Below are 25,401 nucleotides of genomic sequence, written 5' to 3' on the forward strand. Positions count from 1 at the left end.
GGTGCATTTATTCATTCATGAATCGAAAATAAACAATTTCGATCCTGAAATAGCATCGATTTTCCTTAAAAAATCGTTCAAAATCGATTTAACTGATCAATATATCGATTCGGCAACGTTAAAAATCGATTCTACGTGTAAAAACACGTAGGAATCCATGTGCTACACATGCGTAAACAACGATAAGAACCTCGCTGATACATCAATTCTACAAGAAAATAGCAAAAAATTAGGCCAGATTGTGACCCCTTTGCCCCCCCGTAACTCGAAAACGGTTCCTATACTCATCTTGAAATTTGTTCCTGAGTTTTCTGTTACTATAAGCTTCCATTTAAACCTTGGTCCGATGGTCGAATCGAATACCTAAAAAGGGGCCAAAATCAGCCTCTTTTTTGGGAGGCTCTTTACCTAAGCAATTTAACTTTTTACAAGAGAACGTTTGTGCGGATTCCTTTGAAAATTTGGAGGAATTTGCTTCGTACTGTGCAGGAAATTCAATGAAATTGCACAAAAATCCGCACACCCGTTTTCATGTAAACTATTAAAGTGTCAAATTAAAGGCATTAGCTAATGTGGCTTGGTTCTGCTTAACGCGATCCTATTAATTGGCAACTTTGGGCCCTGTACAGGTGTATGTGCATATATACAAAGTGTATGTGCAGGAACGCTGCTCCAACATTTACCTCATTGGATTTCTTTTTCAGACAACTAGAATGCCTATCATTCCAATGATATTTTGGTTATCGCAACAAAATATCTGGTTGTTCAAAAAGAAGTCCGGAGAGGGGCGCACCTATATCCTATTTCTAGAACCTGAACGATAGGAAATATATCGTCACCTTTCGGCCAAAGTATCACAAGCGCCATGCGACGTTTCAAAATTTCTGCCACCATTTTATTTTTCTACAAAAAAATTGTTGGTTGAATCCGTTTGAAAATTTCACTGAATTCTATCGGCAGCACAAAGAAAATTCAGTGAAATTTTTGGACAGTTTCGTTGCAAAATTTCTCTGTAAAAAAATGAAATTGCGATGGAAATTTTTAAACATCGCATGGCGCTTGTGCTACTTAGGCGGGAAGGTGGCGATATCTGGAACCACTCGTTCCATTGGGTCACTCGAATTGGATTTTCTACCCATTTAGCGAGAGAACGGCAAGAAAGTGAGCCATATTTTTTCGCCGAGAGATATAGACCAAGCAACACCATTGCACCTCTAATTGCATCTAATTATGATTGCACATGCCCCCCTCCCCACCTCCCACGTCTATGGTGCCGGCGGTATCGCTGTTTTGAGTTATTTTACACCGATGTTGCCTTTCCATTTTCACTTACCCGTAATCTTCTCCTCTGTTTTAGGCAAGTCCTGTCCGTGCGGCCACGTTTCGATGTAAACGCAAGTGCCTCGATGCCGTTAAGCCCGGCAGTTCGTCATCATCCGTCATCCTTTCGGAATGGGTACGTATTTTTTACGTTAGAGGCGACGTTCATTTTTCCAATAGAAATGGAGAATGTATCAGTGCCCCCATTTCCCGGAACTTGTGCCGAATTTCGGAATTTTTGAGGTTTTCCTGAATTTTTCCCGGAACTTTTTAAATTTCCAAAATCTTCCGGATCTCTTGCATTTTCCGGAACTTTTGAAAAATATCAATAGAATCCCGGAACTTTTGTCGGTTATAAAGTGGGAGAAATTGAAACAAAAAATTTCCGGAACCCTAAACTTTTGACGAACATGGGAAAATGGAATGGGAGCACTTGGATGTATAAAATGCAGTGAATGAATGAATAATCGTTTTATTACATTAGTCTCTTGCACTCGATCACGTGGAAAACGCACACTAAAAAGTTCTGTTGTTTATGTATCAATGCTAAAGTGTTAGGTACGACATATTTTACTGATTTCCTCTGACGCATACGGGGCCGAATTTATTTTATGCATTCTATAAATAAAATAATTATTCTCGCCTAATAAGGAAAATTTTCCTGCCCTACATGCCTGTGTAGTCAACTGGTAGAGCACTTACTCAAATGTCAGTCGCAATAAACCGACGTTATAAAGCAGTGCGTGAGAAGACAGGGGAAAATTCTTGGCGAAACCATCATCATGAATCATGATTTCTCAGTTTCCCTTTATTTGCAAAACCGACCAATATAAGAACAAATTTTTCCGTACCTAGTTATTATTCCGAGAGCTTGCCAATGGGAATACGTTCAACTTTAGTGTAGCAAACTTTTAGCGGTTTTTAAGCCTGTCTCTCTCCCCTTGTAACGCTTTGTAACGTTAAATTGGACATTCTTTTACAAATTGCGTGATGCTAGGGGTGAATTGCTTCATATTGCATCTATTTTTCCCCCTTTTTTGTGGTGGGTTCTAAGTTTTTTTGAACGTTTTAAAATTACCGCAAACTGTTCGTTCTTGCACGGGCAACTATTCAGAAACACCCGCCGGAAATTTTGTCGGTCGTAAGAAGAAAATTGAGGGGCTTGGAGAACAAGGCGCATAATTGCAGTTTTTGCTGTTTCGAGAAATGCGTGTTTGAAGTTTCGAAATTACATGGATCCTTATGGCGAAAAGAAAGTTCAAACTGACTTTTTGATGCTTAAAGATTGGGATTTGGGAGCGAATTATTCACAGAATATGCATTAAGACCAGGTTTACTTGAAATCATTAATATCTAAAAACTGCACCCATGTGCCTTGTCCTCCAAGCCACGCAATTCCCCATTTCCTTCGGGGACCTTCGGTAATTACCTTATCCGCACAAAAATTCAACTTTCCCAGCAATTTGGAATAGACTTACGCCTTTAGGTTAACAATCGATAAAATTTGTATCGGTTTTTCCACATGAAAAGCGGACCAAAAATATTTTATTCTCCCAGTAACTTACTTCAGGTGCGAAAATAGGCTGCCAATTACGAAATGGATTACATTTTGCAATAAGGAACCACTATTTCTGGCTCAATTTAGAAACAACATAAACAAGATTTGGTTCCCTATGCAGATACGTGCTTTTTTGGAGGAGCTAGAGATAGTGGTTCCTCATTGCAAAATGAAATCCAAATGTGCAAAAAATTTTCAATTTTGGAGGATGTTGCCCCTCCCTTTCAAAATTTTGATCGTTCAGACAAGACAACACGTCTCATTTTTTCCCCCTGAGTTTTATATTTACATAATTTTGATTATGTTTTGTTATCAATATTTTAATTTTATATTGTTTCGTTAGGTTCAGGAGCTGAGCTCTGAAAGCTGAAACAATGCAATTGCGAGGAAAATGGCGATTCAAGGGAGCCGGAATTCCTCGCGATGAGCTCCGAAACGGAAGGAATGTAGAGCATTCCCGGCGTAAATCAGCTCTCGATTGACGGCAATTTTGGAAACGTGAGCCAAGTGAGTAATCTTTATGTAGTCATTATTTTTTAATGCTGAACCAGCGGTGGCGCGCTCGAATATTTACGAGAGTTTATTTTACTGCTAATCGAATCGATTGAGGCATTTTTCGGTAGAAGGGCGTGTGAGGTTTGCAATGCTCTTAAAATTGCGCAATTTTTTATGGCTTCTGCGGTAGATGAAATTCATTCAACAATAGTGAGGAAAAACTCGGAGCGGATTTAGGCTCATTGGATTGGAATACTCATTAAATCGAACATGCCTAGAAATTTTGAAAGGTTTTCCCTCCGGGCACATGCTTCTCGAGCTCAGCCATTCAATTCCTTTAATCTGCTAGTGAGAAAAATTATTTTAACCAATATCAGTTTGAAAATGTGTTGGAATTTATAAATTTTTTCCAGCAGAATGTGACAAGTTTTTTGAAGTTCATCATTGAAAGAGTCCTGGAAGCTATATGCTACAACTAAGAAAATTTGATAGCAAGTCACATCACCATCTGACTGTCCGATGTGCGGAGATGTCTATGCTCCCCCCCCCCCCCTCCGGATCGAAAATTTCTTTCTGTGTCCATTCAAACACAGATTTTTGAAGCCTGAGGTCGATGAATCCTTTCATAGAACCAAGCAAGATAATCAAAACTTGAACAACACTTAAACAAAATTTTAGCAGTTATAAGGAAGGGGGAATGGATGTTTAGATTTCTCATTAATGTCAAGTTGTCTTTTAAGATGCTATAAATATTTTTGTTTTTTCCTCTTTTACAGAATGCCAGCTCTAGAATTAATGGGCCGTAAATGGCTCGCTGGGACGGATGACATGGTATTTCCAAGTTTAGTGGAACTGATTGTCCGCTTTATTTGGTATGTTTGCTTTTTAAAACCTTTTAATGTAATCGTTTTTGTTACCAAATGGATTTACATCTGCCTATGAAAAGATGAGTAAAACATAGAAATCCATCCTACAAGGAAACTATGCCAAAAGGAATCCATAGATAAAACTGAAAATTAATTTTAGGCGAATCAAATTTTACAACAAAATCATTTTCAGTTTTAACAGTTGTTAATATTTATTGATGCAAAACGCAAAACAGTGGTGTAAAACATGCAGTATCTACCTACGAAGCTTAAAATTTACTTTCAGATTTTTTAAAAATTAATAAAAAAAAGAAAACATCTGACTGAAATGAAAAACTCTTATTACAGAACCACCACCCCCCCTCCCCAAAGTACTTAATTCGTATATTTTGACGGGTTTTTTTTTTTTTTTTTTATTTTAAAATTTGAATTTTAAAAATTAAAAATAATTTGTTTTTAAGTATCATTGCCGGTAGATATATTTGTGTGGTGATTTTCCTCAAAGTTCTTTGATATTCATATATTTTTTCCCTCTATTCTCTGTATCAGGCTCATACTCGTGTCGGTGGCTTTACTCCGCTACTACAACTTCACATTTGATTGTGATGAGGGTGGATACCTCGTCCGCTTTTATCTAATAGGAGTCATTGTTATAATCGTAGCCATGATGATTATGCTTACAATTATCATCAATCGCAGTGCACAAGGAGCAATTTGGGATACAGCGCGACGTGCTATAGTTCCAAGACTCATTGTCATAAAGTGAGTTGTTTTTCAAATCAAGGAATCCATACATTTGCTACTAAAATGTACTTAGTTTCAATCAGAGCCTCTGTGGACTTTAATTCAGGTTTCGAATTTTCCCTCAAATTTTCACCAATGCCTCTATATAAAGAATCCTCCACTTGAAAAGCTGAAAAAAATAAGTATTTCTGAGCCCCTTCAGATTTAAATATAGGCAACTTAGTCAACTTCAAAACAATTGTTGATTGCATATTCAAAAATTTGAAGGCTGTTTTCTCCTCCAACATCACTTTCATCGTTTTTCTACCACATAACCTGTCCCAAATGTTATAGTTTCGGGCACTATATCTTCATACGAAATATTGCCAAAAGTTGAATACTACCTTCAAAAGTCTTTGTTTGATGGTTTTTAGTTTGTTAAAATCAATGCCTCTATTTTTTATTCTTTGTGACGCTTTGAAATCTTTCAATCTTATGCCAGGAATTTCAACTCTATATGGAAGGTCTGTTGCAATCAAAATAAAAATAATTTTCCCTGGATGATTCAAATCCGATGATTTTCAGTTTCATGAAATGTGACTTTATGTATTAGATAGAAATACCTACAGAAATCAAGCTTTGTAGTTCATTTTTTTGTATAATTTTTTCAGGATTGCAATGATGTTTCCAGAGATGCTGATGAATATTCTGGGCACTGTTTGGACTTTCACTCATGTTATCGATTGCGTCGATGAACACTTTACTAATACTGTAGTAAGATGTGAGTATCAATGAGCAAATATAAGAGAGATAAATATTTTTAAAAGCCTCTTAGAAAGTATGAAAAAAGATCTTTGCTGGAAAAGAAGTCTGGTGACGACCCACTGTTCTCTGTATTATCTCTGTGTTTCGTGCAGGAATTTCATGCAAAACAAGAAGGATATTTTCCCTCAATTGGCCTATATTGTGGTCTGACTTTATGTTTTTTTCAATTTTATATTGCTCAGTGTTGTTGGTGGCTCAATAATTCCAACTTCTCATGATTGAAAGGTTAGGTTGCTGTAAACGTATTCTGGAAGTTTTTTTTGGAGAAGTTTACTTAGCATCTTCATTCACCAGCTTCTGCAATTCACATAAAATTGTAATCTCCCAAGAAGACGCCTGTTTGAAAATCATAATGGAAAAATTAAAAATCATGAAGGATTCATTCGCCTGTAAAACATATGTTGATCTTCAAAAAATAAAAACGATTAGGAAAAAAATGAATTAAGTAACTTATCCTTACAAATTCGAGCTCTGTGACATCAGTTTAATCTTTTAAGCGGCCCTAAGACTTCGTGTAACTCACAAATTCGAGATTCCTTTTTCTCAAAATAGCAAAAATGTTACCTACTTCCTCTACAGGAGATTTTAATATATGTAATCCTTCTCCATCCCAAGATTTGGTGTCAAGATGCACAATCTTTTGTCGCACTCTAATTGTTTGGTTTTAAAGGACGTTCGTACTATGTCCAAAAACTGAAAGACTCAGATGTATGAACTTGTGTATATGTATTAGGACGTCTCAAAATGACAAACTTTAAAAAATCTGTCCTAATTTTTCTCTGTTTAACTTTTTATTTTTTTATTAGTTCTAGTTCTTTTCAATTGGATGCTTTTTGCTTTGACCGTTTTTGGCTTGGCACTAGTGTTGGATCCAATCGGCTCCATCAAAATCAATGATGGTAATAATGAGATGACAATTGACTCCCTCAGACATCGGAAAGTGACTAGAATATGGGTCCGGCGTTTTCGATGGTTTTTCTGTTGGATCACCAGAGATGAACACAGTCGCGAAGCTTTCTCTCAAATAGCCAGTAAGTTGACTTGCATCCATTTTTGGATTTTCCCAGCATTTTTAGTCATGGGGATCAGTGACACCCTTTTTCCAAATTATTTCAAATTATTTTTCGAAAGTTCTTTGTGAAGGAAGCTTCTAGAAATTTTTCAATTTTTTTTTTTTAACCCCATGAAGAAAAGGAACCCTATTTTGAAAATGACAAAAATGGGACCTGTTAGATGAAACGATATCTTTGATGGGCTTTAATGACGTAGTCAGGCAGGGAGACCGCATAAAATCAGTTTCAGGCATCTATGTCTACTGCACCGTCGGCTTTAAATTGGTCTGATTTTGATTTGCTTTTCCTCCCCTTCGAAATGACTTTTTGAACTTTTTGGTTTTTTCACGACTTTTTACGCAGAAGAAATTGTACCACAACCCTACTAAAATTCCTTGCCATGCTCCATTTCTTTTCTATGTTTACTATTACGTATACTCCAAGTTACCTCTCAAAATATTGAAATAACTCAAGAGCCATCATGAAATTTTATCGAGCAACTTTTTTGTTTCAGGTTTATTTAGTTCTTTGTTCCGCGACACAGACATGGTTCCTACTGATATTATAGCTGGTTGCATTTTGCTGCGAGTGAAGCAAAAAAGAGAATCTCGTGAGCAGCGTAGACTGGCACTCATAGCAGAGCAACGCTATAACTGTACCTCCAGTAAGTAGAAACAATTCTCTTTGGAATTTTTGTCTTTCAAACACTCTCTTGTGCCATAAACTCGTTGACTTGCAAGGCTTTATCTGTCCTTGACCCTACCGTACAAGGCAGACCTGCAGGAACTGGCATTTACCAAGGCCTTCATTGCTATAATTTGGCTTGCCGAGCACTAACAATACTGAAGTATTCCAAAAAGTTGTTCTGATCGCTCCGAATATTTTGTGTGCTCATTGAAATTCTCCAAAATATGCTGTGTTTAAAGTCGCACAGACGCAGTTAGCTAAATTTTTAGAATTGCTTTTTTCTGGTTCCTAACACTTGAGTGATTGAACCGATATTTTATGTAAGGGCAGAAGCGCTAAAATCCATGTTTTAAGAAAAACAGAGAAAATTGTGCCCTCTGTCATGTATTTGATTTTTGAGCCCAAAATATGTATGTGTCTAGAGAACTTCTATTGAAATCCGTCTCAACAGATCGATTGCAACCAAATGGCGCACTTTATTCCTCTTTCTAGAAACTTGGGTTTGGCATCTAGGCCCTCATGAAAAAGATCTGTTCAACTCATATCCACACTCCAAACGCATTTTTCATAATTTTGAAATGGTTGTTCTGAAAAAATTTTGAATGAGCTTCTCTTGAATGCTTGTTCTTGAATAGATCTTTTGAGAGTTCAAAATAAAAAATGACCTCATTAAAATGTATATCAAATCATGAAGATAAATGTAATTCTGACTCATTTTTCTGCTCACAACAGGTGTTAAGGAAGCATTTGCTGGAATGCCTAGCTGGATGAATCTCGAATTAGCGGAGCACTACTTACAATTTTCAATGGCAGCATACGGCTGGCCTTTTGTTATGTATCGTTATTGTTTAACAGGAATATTTAAACTACTCTCGAACGTAACTTGTTGTTCCTGTTTTAGGTAATTAAGTTAACTTTAAGTTAAGCTTTTATCCTGTCCATTAGTGTTTTCTATCAATTTGTCCTGACTCCTACCATTTCATTATCAATCACACTCATCTTATGATGAGCAATTAATTTTCATCAAATTAGTTTAGTTACTCGCCAAATTCTTGCAATGTGTGTTTATATGTGTTTATACGTGTGTTTTTTCATATATATATCTATTCTGATAGTGCTAAAATATTAAATACTCCAAATATTATTCTTTGGTTGTGATTCATGTTGCTTTTTTTTCTCAACAACTAGAGGGATACACACACAGGTATCTTTATTTTACAGTATAATAAAAATTACTTTTGAAAATGTTTTATCATCTCTCATTAAAGAGAATGCAAGGGAAAATTTTTAGTTCTTTGTAATTGTCTCCTAAAAGAGACTGTGGAAATTACATTTTAAGCTGAACTTTTTGCTGAAATTGATTCAATTTTGGTTTTTTCATGAGTTGATTATTTCATATTCAATGCTACTTCCATAAAATATTCTTACCCTTTTCATCAATTTTTTAATTTCTTTCTTTCCATTTATCACAGAGCTAAGCCAACTGTAGTGCGAGAAGACAATTGCTGTCTGTGCAATTTAGCCGGTGTAAAATATATATCCAGAACATCGACGCAAGATATTCTGTTTGTTTCATTTCGTAATCATATTTTTCAGGTAAGTTTCACAATGCTCTTTTAATAAGTTTTCCACAAAAAATGAAGTTTCACCGATTATAACGCAGAACGCTAAGCAGTTTCTCATAGGACCAGAGATGCAAAATGAAATTTCATTTTCTATGACCTTTTCAGGGATTGCTTATGCAACCCACAAAAATTATCCAAGAATCTTGGTGCTTTGTGTCCTCTTTAATTTGATTTATAATATTCTTGATATCAACAAAAAATTTCTCTCTTGTGGAAAGAAAAGCATATGGCTGTATTAAAAATTATTTTTTCACTAGGACCGCACAAGACTTGTTAAAGTAACAAATTTTTTAACGAGACTAACTTGCACAACTTACCTAATGAAATTTTTGCTAATGAGTCTCATTAAATTTTTTATATTCATATGGCCATATATATTCATGATAAACTTTATCTACCTTGCATTTTAAATAGCTCAGGCAAATGATCTCGCTGATCGAACAATTTTTATGTCAGTGTGGCTTACAAAAGATAGTTTTGAATGAGCTGCCATAATAATTGATTTCTTCTCCTTTTTTTTTTTGCAGTTACCATTTTTTGTAGTTGCAGATCATAAAACTAAATCAATTGTGATAAGTATCAGAGGTTCAATATCCATGCGTGATATTTTTACTGACTTAACTGCGGTCGCAGATAAGTTTGAAGTTGAGGGTTTACCTCCTGACAGTATGGTAAGTTTTCACATTTTTTTTCATGTCACTTCTCCATGCCATTTCTTAAAAACTTCGGTAATTATTCTTCTCTACCTGAAGCATATTCTGTGAAAATTTCAAGGCAGTGATTTTGGTTTGGTCCTCTTTTAAAAATAAAAGTGGAGCAAAGATTTTTAAACAGCGCAACTAAGGTACTCATTCTTGCAATTTTACTGTCGACTTGTGCTGTATACTATTCTCAATTCTGAAACCTCTCTTTAAAGGTTATATGGAAAATTAATCGTAACAATTGGGTGAGAGAGGATAATATTTGGTTTTATTATGTAAACTTTTAGAACTATTCTTTGAGAAGAGAATCTTTTAACGACTAATTAGGTGCAAGGCGCAGTTGCGCTGGCTTGAGGCATCATGTCATATTAGTGTGGAGGAACCGGGGTTGAGATACCATGTCGCGCGGTATCCAATGAGTTTCTTCACTCTTTGCGCACCAAGTGATAATAATTCGAAATAGCAAGAGTAAGTTTAGGAGAGCAAAAATTGAATGTTAATTTTTGGGAGAGCCAATGTAGTAGAAAACACTGGAACTCTGATGAGGCAACACAACACACTTTATTCACCTTAGGAGCGGGATTACAAAGTTGGAAATATTGCCTTTTGTAAAATATCTTTGAATGACTTGCGAGAACTTAAGAGAGGACATGTAGTCATAGCTAAGATGGTGAATGCGAAGTAAGGTTCCTGGAGCCAAGGAAAGGCTATAACTTGGAACCATCAACCATCCGATGCACAGATAAAAAAGATATTGAATAAATGAGATGGTGTGGCTGATAGTATACAAGCATCAGCTTAAAGTCTGAAATGCTTGACAAGTTGGAATGAAGAAAGAGACAGAAAAAGATAGAGGGAAAAGGCTAAAGGAAAATTCTGTCTCTACGAAAATTTTGAAGAAAACATTACGTAACAACAGTCTGTGAGAATCGAAAGTACGTAGGTGAATTTTTCATATTTTTGTAATTTTCTAGGCACATAAAGGAATGATTGCCAGTGCTAATTATGTGAAGAAAGAACTTGAAGACGGTGGTCTTCTTGACAAAGCATTTGCTGCTCATCCTGATTACAAGCTCGTTTTAACAGGTGAACACATTTTTTCCTCCTTTACCCCACCTCTTACTTTTAAATTGTTTGGAAGTTCTATTTTCCTGAAAATTAAGTCACAAATTTTTTTTTAAATTACATTTTCAAATTTAATAGAGCACTCTAAGTTATATATGATCAGCAAACTTTTATTTCTTGCAAATTTTATTACTAGATTGAAACAACTTGGCTTTTCTTTCATGAAAGTTGACTTTCTGTTGTTTAGTGGGCATAGCATTTGTCCTATGTTTTGGAGGACCCAGGTTTAATTTCCAGCCGGCTGACGTGAGTTTGATAGCCTCAGACAATCAGTTGCATGAGACAGAAAGAAAAATGTATTTCATGTTCCATGTCGTAAATACCAAATTGTATAACAATGTAATAATATTATTTTCTGTATAAGAAGAAATTTTGAGTAAAAAGTAAAAAAAAAGAGGCTGGTAATGAGACCGGGGGTTTAAGTGTGGGCTTAACTTCTTGAAACTGCTTGAAGTACCAAGGAAGAAAAAAGACAAAAATTGATCCAGTTTTCAAGTGAACAAGTTCGTATTTTTAAGAAGGATACATCAAAATCACCCCCAAAATATACCTAGAACTAGCGTTACATAAGTTGGCAGTGTTTAACTTTCCGTTTGCAAGCAAACATCCATTTGTCATCCAAAAGTGATCGAGGATTGACTGACAGTATGTGTAACAACGAAGAAGTTCTGCTTTTTTGCGCACAATAGGTTGGTTATCAGAAGACACTGATAACCAATAAATTACTTTGTGGAGGTATTGCTAATAATTATCCTACTGCAAGTGGCAGTCAGAAATAAACAACTGCCAACTTATCTGACGTGAGTTTGGTTTGAAGTAGACTTCCATGGAATTTCAATTCGTAGATCACATCTGGCTGTAGTCATTGAAGTTTCACGTTTCATTAAGAAAACTAACTAAAATTTGGAAGCAGGATTTTGGATGGAAAACTTATTTGCAATTCTTATGCAGCACATTGCGAATTATTTTTTACTTTCAGGACACAGTTTAGGAGCTGGCACTTCTGTTTTACTAGCAATATTGTTGAAACCAAAGTATCCCGATGTGAAAGTTTATGCATTTGCCACACCAGGTAATTTTTTAAACTCTTTTTCTAAGAATTTAAATTGTAACTTTCTAAAGAGTGGGGCATTGGAAAGAATGAAAATTTTTTAAACTGTTAAAACACAAAAAAATGTAAAGATGACCTCTATTGCACATAGATTGTTCTAGCTTAAGAAAGTAATCTGTCAGCATCTCAAAGATGTTTCTAACTTGGTCGATTTTCACCGAAAGGATCTGATTTAAGTTTGAACGGTCACTAAGTATTTTTATACCTTAAGGTCAAAGCATCGCAAGTAACTGTATTGGTAAATTCCTTTTCATGTAATTTCTTGCACTCTGAATAGCCTAAAAACGACATGACCCTAACTTAAACAAGATTTGGTACATAAAAAAGACATGATGGCCCTACTCAATGCCAAATGTCTATCTTTTAACATGTGAAAACAAAATGGCGTAATGCTCTCCTCGACCTTCTCCTTCCCTAGAGGATTATACATTCCATGAAGAGCCCCTTACTAGGTTAGTTCACATAGTTTCTGGACATCTGCTGTTTAACTCCAAGAGGAAATGCAGTTCCATAGATACAGAGTAATTTTTTTCAGTCATTCCTGATCATTTTAACCAGTTGTATAATCACCTTGGAGTCAGGGAATTTGAAAATGAAGAAATTATGGCAACCCCGCAAGAAATGCATTTTAAGGTGAACTTTTGAGTTTTGAGTTGATACAAATTTAGTTGCTGGAATTGATTTCATTAATCTTTGTCTTTTTCCAGCTGGATTATTATCAAGAGAAGCAGCTCGTTACACGGAAAGTTTTGTAATGACGATAGGTGTGGGGGATGATTTTGTCATGAGGCTGAGTATCGAGTCAGCAGAAGACTGTAGAACAAATATGTTGAACGTTCTGCAAATGTGTAGATTACCAAAGGTCAGTTGTTCTTCTTCAATGTCACTTTAGTAAAATTATTAATAATGTATCAATATTATAGTAATTGAGTAAAATTGTTCCTCTTTTCCACCAATTGTGGGTAATAAGGTATGAAAGGAAAGCGTAGCTCTTTATTGATTTCTTTCTATCCCTTTAATTAAATTTTAGGGGAAAATTTTTTACAGGAGGTACATGGTTTGTATTAATTTATTTTCTCACTTGTTGACGGACAAGAGGGTATGGTAAGGGCACAGTTTTTTTTCCAAACAAGCCTATAGGCACCTAACTGCACGTGAGGTGCGCAGGAAAATCCAAAACAAGTAGCATGTTGAATCGTGAATATTTCAGCTCCTTTTCGACCCAAGTAACTAATTTTTTTACTTTGTCCGAAACATGAATTTTATTTTAACCTTTTAAAATTTCACCAAAATGTACCGTAAGCCAGCAAGCCCCCACTGATGCGCAGGGCTTTTTTTTTTTCCATCAAAAATTCTGAATTGAGAAAAAATATGTTTAACACGAGAATATTTGTTAAACTTTGTCCTAAATTGAGTCTTATGGAAAAACTAAACCTCAAGCCTCTTTTTCGCGGTTGAACCTTAATGCGACTTTGTGTTTCTGTTAAACTTGGTTCAAACGTACTTTTTCTAAAAAATTAGTTTTTCGTAGTAAAATTCATTTTGTAAAAATTCTCATCAGTAGGTACCTTTTTGGAATAGATGCTTTAATTGCTTTTGCTAGTTCTTCTCCAGATTTAAGCAGTATAAAAAATGATAAGTGTGAAAATTGAATGAAGATTTTATACTAATTGTAAAAAAGAAGGGGAAAAAAGTACTTACCAGAGAGCAGAAGTGATATTTGCCGGTGAAATGGCATCGGGTGTAAGTGGCATGGAATGAAACCACAGAACTTCTTTTGATTGACTCCATTCCTCTTCTATCCTGGCCAGGTTTTTATTGAGGAAAACATTTGATCAGACTTCATGACAAAATCAAGTGTTTTGAAAAAAACTCATTTGAAGCTTTAAGAGAGCGACCCTGCCTATTTTGGCTGTTAATACTGCATAGGAGCGTCGAATCAGTATAAAAACATAACAGTGTGTTTCCAAAGATGCATTGATGCTGTATAATTGATTTTTAAAATAAAGAACCATTTTGTAATATGCCCTTTCACGGGCAAACTCTTCAATTCTCTTTTCTTTATTATTTTTCAGTATCGAGTGTACTTGAATGGTTTCGGATATGCTTTATTCGGCGTTCCATCGCGAGATCTTGAATCAACATGGCGTGCTGATCGACTGAGGACACCAGCTAACCAAAGAAGCTCACCATTGCTATCCAAAAGTTCTATCATCGAAGTGGTCGTACCTACAGCAAACGTGAGCGCTCAGTATACTAGTTTTGTTTCAAATATTTGCTTCCTTGTAGGTTTTCCTAACAACACAAAGTGCTAAATGAGGATTTCAAAGGAAATTCAATTCTGGACATTAAATCATGCGTACATACAAACATGAGAGTCGTTTTCACAGTGTTTACCGGTGCTCTGTGACACAGAACCGCCACAATCCTTTATTCTTCCATAGCCCCTCAGGTAGTTGACACTCCCCTGTTTCTTTTAAGACTCCTGTGGCAGCTCTTTTAAGTTATCCCCTTCATCATTTCGAAGGAGGGGGTCATTTAATGATTTTTCATCATCATTTTTATTTAATGATCAGTAAATGCCTATGAAGTCAGTCTCTTATCGAAACAATCTAGAACAAGTGTGCAGAAAGGTTACTTTTCAGTTTCAGTATTTCAGAATTTCTTTTCACATTTTTACTCTTATAGAAATTCTTGTAGAAAAATCGAAATTTGATTGAATATATTCTTCATAATTTTAACGATATCTTCAGCACAAATCTCAAGTTTAATGATTTGGTAGTTTGTGGAAATTCTGAAACATTGCAACTGAAAAGTCCCTTTTTCATACCTAAATCCTCAACTATTCCTAAATCAGAAGATATCTATTAATCCTCCAAATTTGAACTCCATATTTTCCAATCACAAAAAAAAGAAAAAGAAATATCATAAATAAAATAAAATTTTACTAAAATCCACTTAACTTTAAATAAATATGTAGTCTCCTCCCTCCTATTTTTTCATGGAATGCAACATAAATTTATTTTCTCCTCGTACTTTTATATGCATTGAATCAGTGGATAGCCCTCTCAACTTTCAGCACAATTGTAAACTTTCCCGCAATTTTTAAAATATCTACAATACCTCATAAAAAGTCATGAATTTCATGTTTTACATTTTCTTGTCATGTTCTAGGATATTGCGCACAGGAGGTTCTCAAAATCTCGACTATTTCCTGCCGGTAAAATTTTGCACATAACGTACAAAAAGAAGAGTAAAGAAGAGAAGAAAGCCGCAAAGTAAGTTACTGTTAAAACCATTGCATTCCGAAATGAAGTATTGATCTTCATTATTCATTTTTTTAAATTTTAGAAAAAAACAACCACTTTCGATCATGCTTGTTCTAAAAAAAGCTTTCGATGATTGAGTAGATGCAAAATTTTCAAGTTTTTTGCAAATAGAATCTCCATGTTACATACTAGTTCATTTTTTCTCTTTGTGAATATTTTATTGACATGATTAATATTGAAATTTGGTCAAAATCGGTATTCTTATATTTTTTACCAATGCATATCGTTAAAATAAAAAAATAAACCGAAAGAAAGTTTTATCCTCTCTTTCCAATGAACTGGCGCTCAATTTTTTTTTTTTTTTTTTTTTTTTTTATATAATTCATTCATATCATATAAATTCATATCATATAAATTTCACCAAATTTGTTCCCTTTATAAGTCTATCAGTATTTAATGTATAAACCTCAGGGTTTTTTTTGTTTTTTTTTTAATACTGAAAGTTATTGCTCAATACCCATTCAGTCTACATCCAGATAAGACCACCTCTCCGTTTTTTATTTGTTCCTTAAATCCTTTTTTTTCCCTTCCAGGAAATCAGGTGAAAGATCTGGTGAAACATTTGAAATGCGATGGGCACACCCTGAAGACTTTGTAGAATTGAGGATAATGCCTCGGATGCTTCTGGACCATCTGCCAGACAACATTCACAAGACCATTAGAACAGTATTAGATGAACAAATAACCGAGATCACTATGGATATGAATGAAATCACCATTTTGTAAAAACACAAGGTTCTGATGAACCAAGCAAGAATATCTTGCATTTAACATATCCTGAGTGAAGAAAAAATGAGCTGTAAGTTTGATTTCCGTTCCAAGTCTAACCTATTGTCTTCGTATGACTTTTCTCTTTTTGCTAATTGGCAGGTCTTTCTTGTAAGTATTGGATACAAGTCAACAAAGCAACAATTAGCCTCTAGGCTTGCTCAGTCTTAAAGACAAGAAGCTATGGTAGAAAACTGTTCCCTAAATTAGCCACTGCTGATTAGGATCAAATGTGGCTCAAATCAAAGCATGACTACTCAGTTAGCTAAAACTGATTTAATACAGAACTATCAACCTAGGGGGCTACAATTTGGGGAAAAGACATGTTTGTCCCTATTTTAAGGTCAGGCGCCCCAACTCTACTCTTGGTATGTCAACCATTCAGAGAGCATCTAAGGTGTCAAGTTCTGGACCCCTCTCTTTTCAGTCCAAGTTCATGTCCAAATCGAATCAACAAAATTTTGATTATGTTAATATCATACAAATCAGCCTTACCATATCCAGTGTGCTCCTAATCAGAAGATTATTTTCCTAACCTCATTTTTAAGATTTTTGGCATCAATTGAAGAAACTGCATTTTGTGATACGTTAAAGCTGAAAACTATCTTGACTAAAAGTTACTTTAAAGTTGGTTTAAGCTGATTTTTTTTACTTAATCTTTTTTTCTGTGTACAGTGATTTATTTTTCTACTTTCGCCGGCAAAATATCATGACAATATCTCTAGATAATATAGACCTGACTCATTATACTTAATTTTTATTTTTGTACATTTCTATCTAAGCATACGTGTTACGCACTGCTAGTGCTTCCTGGTTGCCTACTCTCAGTATTAGAGGTATAGCTTGTACCTCGTCTTGAAGACTTTTCTCCTCCTAAAGACATGTTTGGTCGGAAAGCCTTGTTTTCGCTTTTAATTACATACTTATTCCTCCTCTGTATTGGAAATTTACCTCTTGCTCAAATGTTCCCGTATCGATCAGGCGGTGCTTTCCATGAATTAGGTTGCAGGGAATCAAAATCGGAGCTGAATCTCATATTGAAAGTGGTACAAATTCATTCTACTCAAGTAAGAATTCATTATAATAGTTAAGTTTATTTCTGTTGTTCTTTTCTCTGATGAAGTATTTTTCATAATTATGATGATCAGACCCAAATTAGAAATAATCATAATTTTATTTTTTTTCACTTTGAACTTAATCAGCATTATTCCTTAAATTGATGACCACTGATCACTGGTGCTTTCTTTTGTAAGGACTTGATGATTTAATTGCCTAACGTCTTTTTCACCGAATGGGTTTACTTATAGGATGGGAGGGTTTTTTTTCTTTCAGTCATGTGTTCGTTACATACGTCGCAAAACATATGTAGTTTGGGAGTTTCACTGATATTATATCAATGAAAATTCACATGATTGATCCGAAAACCCGAAAATATATCGAAAGACCTTTAAAATAAACAATCAAATACAACTATCAAGTGTGCATTGAATCATTTGTCTATAGTGTGAAAAGGACTTAAGGTAATAGCTTTCATCCAGTAAAATTATGTCCATGGATTTCGGCATTATCAGCACTCTACACTTCTTTTGTTTGCATTTTAAGAATTTAAATACATGGCCTAAATTTTATGATACACCTTTATTTTTCAAAATTGGTGCTTTAACTTTCAATCAAGCTCATTAAATGATTTTTTTTTTTTTTTACAGTTCTTGAATGTAAGTACTGAAACTTGATCCTTTCAAATTTTGACTGAGAAGCTGACTATTTGATTTTATTTAGTCGTAGGTACACTTTGTATATATTCTGTCTCCTTTTTTCAAATGCTTCTTGTTGATTTTATTGTATAGTTTATCCCTAGTTATCCTTGAATATTTTATTTGTAAATTATTTTTGGCTGTGTACATCATTTGTTGTATCGATCAAAGTTTTCTAATGTTTTAGACGATTTTACAATTGTGAAACAAGTTCTGAATTTTTCCTGTCCCAAATTTTTGTACTCTTTTTATACTCAAACTTTTACAGATTTAAGGCCTTATTATTCATTGATCATTGTTCTCGCAAGAAATTTTAAAACAAAGTTCTACTGTTTGGTTCCTGGCGATAATGTTATTTTTTTATTCACATTTTTGGCAGATTTTATGCTCTTTTTTGAGAATATGTTACAAGTATCTTAACTAGATGAAGAATAAATAGATTAAAATAATAAAGTCTCCATTATGGCAGACATTTGGCATTTTTTTATAACATCACCTTCTGGCTAAAAAGTTACAAGTGCCGTTTGTGCTGAGGTTCTGTCTTGCCTACTTTTCAAATTTGTCCAATTTTTTACAGAAAAACTAAAGAATAGAATCACTTGAAAATTTTCCTTGGTATCTGTGTCGTCATTGAAGTAAATCCTTGAAATCCTCATGAAAGTAAACACAAAAGTTATAAAGAAAAAATTGGAACAGTATTAAGATGTCCATTAACATAGCATCCAAGCGTAAATGGTGCTTGTGAAACTTTGGCTGGAAGGTAACGTTATACTCTAAACTTTTTAGCAGCTGATTTACAAAATAAAAGTCATGCTCGTTCCCTGAAAAAATAATCGGTAGAACAATGTGGAAATGCCAGCTTAATTTTATTCTGTTTTTGAGGAGCGTAGAGAGTTTTTTAATTTTGGAATCGGCTGTGCCCCTCTCAATTTCATTTGATGGTTTCTCAACTCCACAAAAATGTCTTTTTCATGGAACAAAGGACATTAACACATGGGCAGATAAACAAATTTGTATAATTTATTGCTCTTCCTCATAACATTTAACTTTTTATCCATTTTATATTCTTTAGTTAATGCCCGGATTGTATGCTGTTTTTCTGTATCCATCCAATTCTCTGCTCAGTTATTATTTTGATTGTATATCAACTAAAATCTATCTTTTTTATGCTGTTGAATCATCGACGAGTTTTTAGAAATACCTTTCAACTATATTTTGTAATTTCTTTTGTTTTTGTAAAAGAATATTTTTTCAAATTGCTAAGAATAAATTTCATTATCTTCTTCTTTCAATGACACTCTCCTTTTCTTTCATTTCTGTATTCCCATCGCTATCAGTGATTGAAAAAGCGACTGGATTCGAAAAAATCTTTTCAGCTCTCATACTGGAGAAAGTAAATTATTGCTTTAGCATCTAGGTTGTCTAAAATGTGTCTGATGACCCCTAAGATGCTTGTTTAACTGGTCCTGAATGGCCCTTTTTATAGAGCCTTAAATGATTTTTGTCAAGTCCTTTCCATTCCACTGGTTGATAAGGATCCTTGCCTTCTTCCAATTTTGTATAATCAAACAAAAATGGCTATGAAAATATAATAGCATTTCTAAACTGTTCTATGCATGTATTTTTTCATAACTCCAAATGCAAATAGACTATTATCGTTTTAAGACATCCAAATTAGAGTCCCTTTATACCCAGAGTTACGACAACTCACTTTTGGTTGGGCCAGGATTGGGCTGAAAGTGGCCTAAAAAAAAATCCAATTCTGATTGGTTCTCGCTCATGGAGGCCGAAACTAGTGCACCAAGATGGCGGTACCTCGAATGTGAACAAGAATAATGAAAATATTACCTAATTGTGGTTTATCAAGAGTAAATTGTTATTTCCATAGGTCCAAAATGAAAATAGATTAAGAAATTATTCACAAACCAATCTCATTTTCTTTTTAATTGATCACTTTGTTGATGTTGTTGTTTTTGTGTGACAGACATAGCAGGATTCCTGATCCTTATCCCTCAATATCGTTCATTTGGGTGCACCAGTTTCGGCCTCCATGGCCAGCCAAGGTCGGCTGCCAGTCAGCTGATAATCGAGTTGTCGTTACTCTGGGTATAAAGGGACTCTAATCCAAATGAGATGTTCACTTTTTGGGTGGACATAAAATATTGAAGAATCGATACACACATACATTAACAAGTTCCAACTTTTATTATCTGAAACTCAATACATCAAAGTAACGTATTTAACAATGAATTGTTTAACTTGAAAAAACAGCTAAATTTGTATTGCGCTTGTAAAACAGCATCAAAACTATCCTAGTTATAAAATACAGGACTTTGGTACAAAATAGGATGTGGCATGATTTACACAAACGGATTTTCTGCTGATTCGTAACAATACTTGGTAACTCTTAGAGGAAGGGTTAAAACATAAAAACCTACGTTTTAAAGGCACCATGACAAAATTTGATAATTTTTGACTCCATAAGCTCCCTTAAAATTGCAGAGTTTTGTGAAGATTCACAAAATGGAATACTAGATGAATCTTTGAAGGACATTTGGACTGAATTTTGCAATTTAGAACTATAAATTCTGGCTCTTCTGGAAAAACACTTATGTGCATAGGGGAACTAATGGCACATTCGTTGTTTTTAAACCGGGCCAGAATTCATAGTTCCAAATTGCAAAAAGTCCATTTCTTCTATACCTGGTAGACTGATTATTTTGATTCATATGTAGAAGTCACTTCATTTATAAAGATGAGGACTAATATAGAGATTTAAGCTCGGTTAATCTTTTTTTAAGGTAAAATACAGATACAATTATGCTTGAAAGCAATGAAAAATTACAACCGACAGCATTTTAAATTGAATGATCAGATGAAATTGACAATTTTTTCTCAAAAAATTTGGGACGGTAAAAAATTCTACCATACTGACAAGACATGGAGAAAAGGTAGAGCAATTTTATAGCTCTACAAATGTGCATTGTGCAAGTGCTTACAATTGTTGAGAAATTGAAGTAAAATACAATATTTACAAGAGAAAACAGTTTTCAGTTTTAATAATTTTAAAATTAAAGGATGCACGGTTCAACAACAGTTCCGATAAAAAAAAAAATTGAAGGATGAAAAGAAGAGGATTTAAAAGTGGGGTAATCTTAGGCACTTTTGGCACTGATTTTATCTCTTCGCATGAGATATTTCTGGGGGTATGAATTTAGAATGAGCCTGGAGCTCAAAACAGAGAATCTACAACCAAGTCACTTAATGACAGTAGGTACAGAAAATGAAGAACTTTCTTAACAGCACAAATAACTTAGCGAGATAAAAAAAAGAAAAAATTACACAACAAAAGAAACTCACAAATAATAAAAAACAACAAAAACAGAGGTGTATAAATACAAGAATAATTTACTTACAAAATATTACCTGCAAACAAAGAGGACAAGAAAGGTGAATAGGTGAAATCACCGTTTCCAGAAGGCAACAACTTTTTGAAAAGACGGATTTGTGCTCGATGAAACAGTTTTTTTGGCTGTTGTAGAGGGTGATGTGGTTTTCGACTGCGCTGGAAGCTGTGGCTCGTACAGCTTTTTTAGGCGGTCTGTCTGTCGAACTTTTGAGGCATTGACTGCAGAAGAAACAGGGAAAGAGGGATTATTATTACTGTCGGATGGAGACCCTGCGCTTTTCTTATAACCACTAACAACTCCATTTGCAAGATCTTTATCTTTCAAGATAAAGGAATTATTATTAATACTTGATTGCCTAATTAGGAAATTTCTATTGCTAAAACTATTACTACTGGACTTATTTTCCTTGATACTAGGTTTGATACTAGATTCCTTGCTACTAGGTTTGATACTAGATTCCTTGATACTGGGTTTGATACTAGATTCCTTGATACTAGGTTTGATACTGGACTCCTTGCTACTAGGTTTGACACTGGACTCCTTGCTAATAGGTTTGATACTAGATTCCTTGATATTGGGTTTCATACTAAAATCTTTGATACTAGCTTTCATACTGGATTCCTTGATTGTAGGTTTAATACTAGATTCCTTAATACTTGGTTCCTTGATAACAGGTTTAGTTTTCGGAACTTTTACAGTCATTTTTTTGTCGTTCATTCCTTCATCTTCTTCTGTGATGGAATAGTCTTTGTTGAAGAGAGGTTTAGGGGAATGAGAGAAAGGGGCACTAATAGAGGAACAATCACTGATGCCACTATCACTACGTTCACTACATATACGCATGCGATTAGATTTCAGATCGAAGCTCTCTGAAGAGTATTTTATCTCAGGATCTCCTTCCTCGCTGAGGCTTGACATCCGTGAGACACCACTTCCAGATAAACTGGCGCGGGGGCTGCTACTGAAAGAGGCGCTTGAATTGGAGTTGCGGCGACTAGCAGCTGAGAGATTAGCCATCCTACCAAGCGCTCGGATAGCATTTCCTGTTTTCTGAATATTAGTGAACACACATAAAAACTCATGCAGGTTATTGAAAAACAAAACAAACATTTACAGTACAAACAATGAAAGTTTTAGATGTGTTGAAAAACAAAAATCGACACAAAAACTCAACATCAAAAATTAAATAAAGACTTCAAAGTAGGTACTTTTTTTTCAAAGAGAGAAGGTAATTTCTCAAATTTATTGCTCTTCACTCATTTTCTGTTTTCTACACAGTTTCTAAATTTCTTTTGGATCATTTCGTTTCAAGAGATAAAACCCCTAAAACCACACGCAAAAAACCGTGCATTTAACATCTTTCAACAGTGAGTAAACACTTTTTGTGAAGGAACTGGAAACTTATAAAGTTTGACAGTTTAGAAGAGAGGAATATTTTGTGACAGCACACACAAGGCATTTTCAATGAAAAATTATTTTTGGTCAGACTTTTAGGGTTATTTTATTTTTTTGTTGGGAATCAAACGTAAAAAATTATGTAGCTGTGACTTATTAGCGAGCCGGTCGGTCTTCCATTAAGGATAAACTACCCAGTTGGAATCCACATCATTTTGTTTTTTGGAAGTTTTACAAGCTAAAACTAAGGGATTAAGAAAACACACCAAGACTCTAATACTTTTCGAAAATAGATAAAAAAGACATACCTGCCATTTGCGGCGAATGATAAATTTCTTAAGTTTATCAGTGCTGAGAGCAACACAGCTCATTTCAGTATCAACTTGGGTCATCCATTTGTGTTCCAAACACTGCTTGGCTGTTAATCTTTTCCTGAGCAGAAGGCATAATACAAAACAACATTGTCAAAATGAATCAAAACATCGTTTTACATACATATGCTTCAGAGGTCAAACTTTTATAAAGGTATGGTTTTAAAAGCGCAAGAAAAGAAGTTAAAATGCAAGAGGAGTTCGAGAAGTGAAGAGAAACATGCACAAAACAAAGAATAACTCCAGTAAATTTTCTACATTGGATTGTTAAGTCAACATTTTTATTTGTTTCAACAATTGCTACCAATGGGTCTTGTCATAGATGCATTAAGATCCACCAAAATTTTCTTTAAATTTCTGAGCTGAATGTCGCAAAACCAGAGCTCAGGATTTATCTTTCTATTATTAGTTAGGCGTTGGCAAATTTTTTTAAAAAGCACAATACCAACACTACCACAAAAGTAGTTTCCTCCTCTCCTTTAAGTGGGGGGGGGGGGGAGGACTGTCGATTTTTCAGGTTCTGTTTGCCAGTCATGATCCAACGGTGTTTTTTTCTAGTGTCATTAGGAATCTCTTACTATGCAAATTCAACGTCATCCATTTTTTTCTCTCATGGAATAATTTTTTAATTTTCCAGAGGTAAAAATTGGAAAATAAGTTGTTTTAGTTACAAAAAAAGAAATCTTTGATGGACTGAAACTGGTCCCAGTTGGAGACAACATGCAATTGGAAATTGCCTGCTTTGAATAAATAGAAGGAAGAATATTGCCTCGATACGTACTCTTTCCTCTTCACAAGAAGCGCACTGATAAAGTCTTTGGCATCTTGAGAAATGGCATCAAATGCTTCGTCATCAAAATCAAAATCAGCTCTTGTTATGTTTGCAAATGTCTCTGCATCATTGTCACCCATGAATGGTGACAGACCGGATAACCTAAACAAAAGAAAAAATCAAAGCATTAATTGGTCATATGGTAGAAAATTGAAACTAGAAACCACATATCTATGCCATAACTGTCACTAAATGCAAATCTTTACAAATGATTAGATTTAATTACGATGTTCAATGGTTTCAAAATTATGTTGTTTATAAAATCAAGTGGATACATAAAGGATTGCAAGACAAATAAAAAAGAAGCATTAAAAAAAAAAAAAATTCAATGGAGACTTTTTACTTCTAAAAGACAGTATTGTTTTAATGGTACAGTTTTGTTTATGAAAGCTTGATCTTGGAGCAACTTCCATACTCAAAGTTTTCGTTGTTTCATTCTATTCTTTGATACATACATGGGTGCATTTCACCAGAAAAATAAATAATAGTGACAAAGATATCCACAAGAGAAAAATTCTAAATTGTTCTCAGAGTGACAAAATTTCCTTAAATTTGTTTGACATTTTTAGCTCCTTAATTTCTCAAAATAAAGATAAAATAGTGTATTTCTTTCAGAAATACACTTAAAAAAATAAAAAATTACTACTTACAACACGTAACAAATGACTCCTACAGACCACATGTCTGACTCAACACCAATTGGTTCATAGTTGATAATTTCTGGAGGAATAAATTCAGGCGTTCCGAATAAATGCCTTTCATCTACATTTGGGTCAATTTTTCTTGCTAAACCGAAATCTATAAGTTTAATTTCGTGTGAGGTTCGCGTGCGGCACATTATGTTTTCCGGCTGTAAAAGAGAGAATTCATAGACATGAGAATGCAGCTTTGAAGGTTTAAATAAATACAAAAATTGGAAGAATTGGAATTATACAATAGATGGGGTTCTGAAGTTACAGGAGATTTGAAGGAGTTTAATTTAGTAGAAAAACAACAACAAAATGACCAAAATAAATAGTAGAATGATGAGCAAGAAACTAGATCAATAAAGGTAGATAGTCTTGGTCATGTTGAACTTTTTGACTAGAATCTACTGCTGCTTAAAGAGGTCGAGAAGCATGTAAGTGCTTGTGCACCAAGATTTTTTTTTTCCTTTTAGCAATAAAACTGAATTCTGAAACAGGCATGCAGATACATTTTGTTTGAATGGTTTGGAAAAATAGACATCGATAAAATTTGACTTGTGCTGCAATTGTGAACATTTTTCCTGAATAAAAAAATTAGCTAAAAAATTTGCACAAAAAAATTTGATTGTTTCTTTCGAAAACGCTTAATATGCTGAGTTCAGCATATTTTTATAATCTTTTCCTGATACATATGAGAAATTGTAGAAAAATAGATAAAAAAAAATGAGAACATGTACAACCTTGTGACATCATCATTTAATAACAGGT

At 34.4% G+C, this 25,401-nt stretch overlaps 2 protein-coding genes across 2 annotated transcripts in view; one reads left to right on the forward strand and one right to left on the reverse strand.

Moving 5' to 3' along the window:
• Positions 1-19,231, forward strand: part of LOC109032552 (diacylglycerol lipase-beta) — a 74,981-nt gene extending 55,750 nt beyond the window's left edge. Inside the window, exons 3-19 of the mRNA XM_072303835.1 lie at positions 1,358-1,456; positions 3,222-3,385; positions 4,150-4,245; positions 4,789-5,001; positions 5,634-5,743; positions 6,594-6,818; positions 7,354-7,503; positions 8,259-8,427; positions 8,999-9,122; positions 9,679-9,822; positions 10,827-10,938; positions 11,957-12,049; positions 12,796-12,950; positions 14,164-14,328; positions 15,263-15,366; positions 15,951-16,216; positions 17,892-19,231. Of these exons, the coding sequence (XP_072159936.1) occupies positions 4,151-4,245; positions 4,789-5,001; positions 5,634-5,743; positions 6,594-6,818; positions 7,354-7,503; positions 8,259-8,427; positions 8,999-9,122; positions 9,679-9,822; positions 10,827-10,938; positions 11,957-12,049; positions 12,796-12,950; positions 14,164-14,328; positions 15,263-15,366; positions 15,951-16,143 (2,052 nt within the window). The 5' untranslated portion in view covers positions 1,358-1,456; positions 3,222-3,385; position 4,150 and the 3' untranslated portion in view covers positions 16,144-16,216; positions 17,892-19,231. The remainder of the gene's footprint in view (positions 1-1,357; positions 1,457-3,221; positions 3,386-4,149; positions 4,246-4,788; positions 5,002-5,633; positions 5,744-6,593; positions 6,819-7,353; positions 7,504-8,258; positions 8,428-8,998; positions 9,123-9,678; positions 9,823-10,826; positions 10,939-11,956; positions 12,050-12,795; positions 12,951-14,163; positions 14,329-15,262; positions 15,367-15,950; positions 16,217-17,891) is intronic.
• Positions 19,232-20,121: 890 nt separating this feature from the next.
• The window catches only part of LOC109032551 (uncharacterized), a 246,731-nt gene continuing 241,451 nt past the window's right edge, over positions 20,122-25,401 (reverse strand). Inside the window, 4 exon segments of the mRNA XM_072303839.1 lie at positions 20,122-22,399; positions 23,053-23,176; positions 23,897-24,049; positions 24,598-24,797. Coding sequence (XP_072159940.1) covers positions 21,404-22,399; positions 23,053-23,176; positions 23,897-24,049; positions 24,598-24,797 — 1,473 coding nt within the window. The 3' untranslated portion in view covers positions 20,122-21,403.

This window comes from Bemisia tabaci, chromosome 8 (genome assembly GCF_918797505.1).
Source record: "Bemisia tabaci chromosome 8, PGI_BMITA_v3".
NCBI lineage: Eukaryota > Metazoa > Arthropoda > Insecta > Hemiptera > Aleyrodidae > Bemisia > Bemisia tabaci.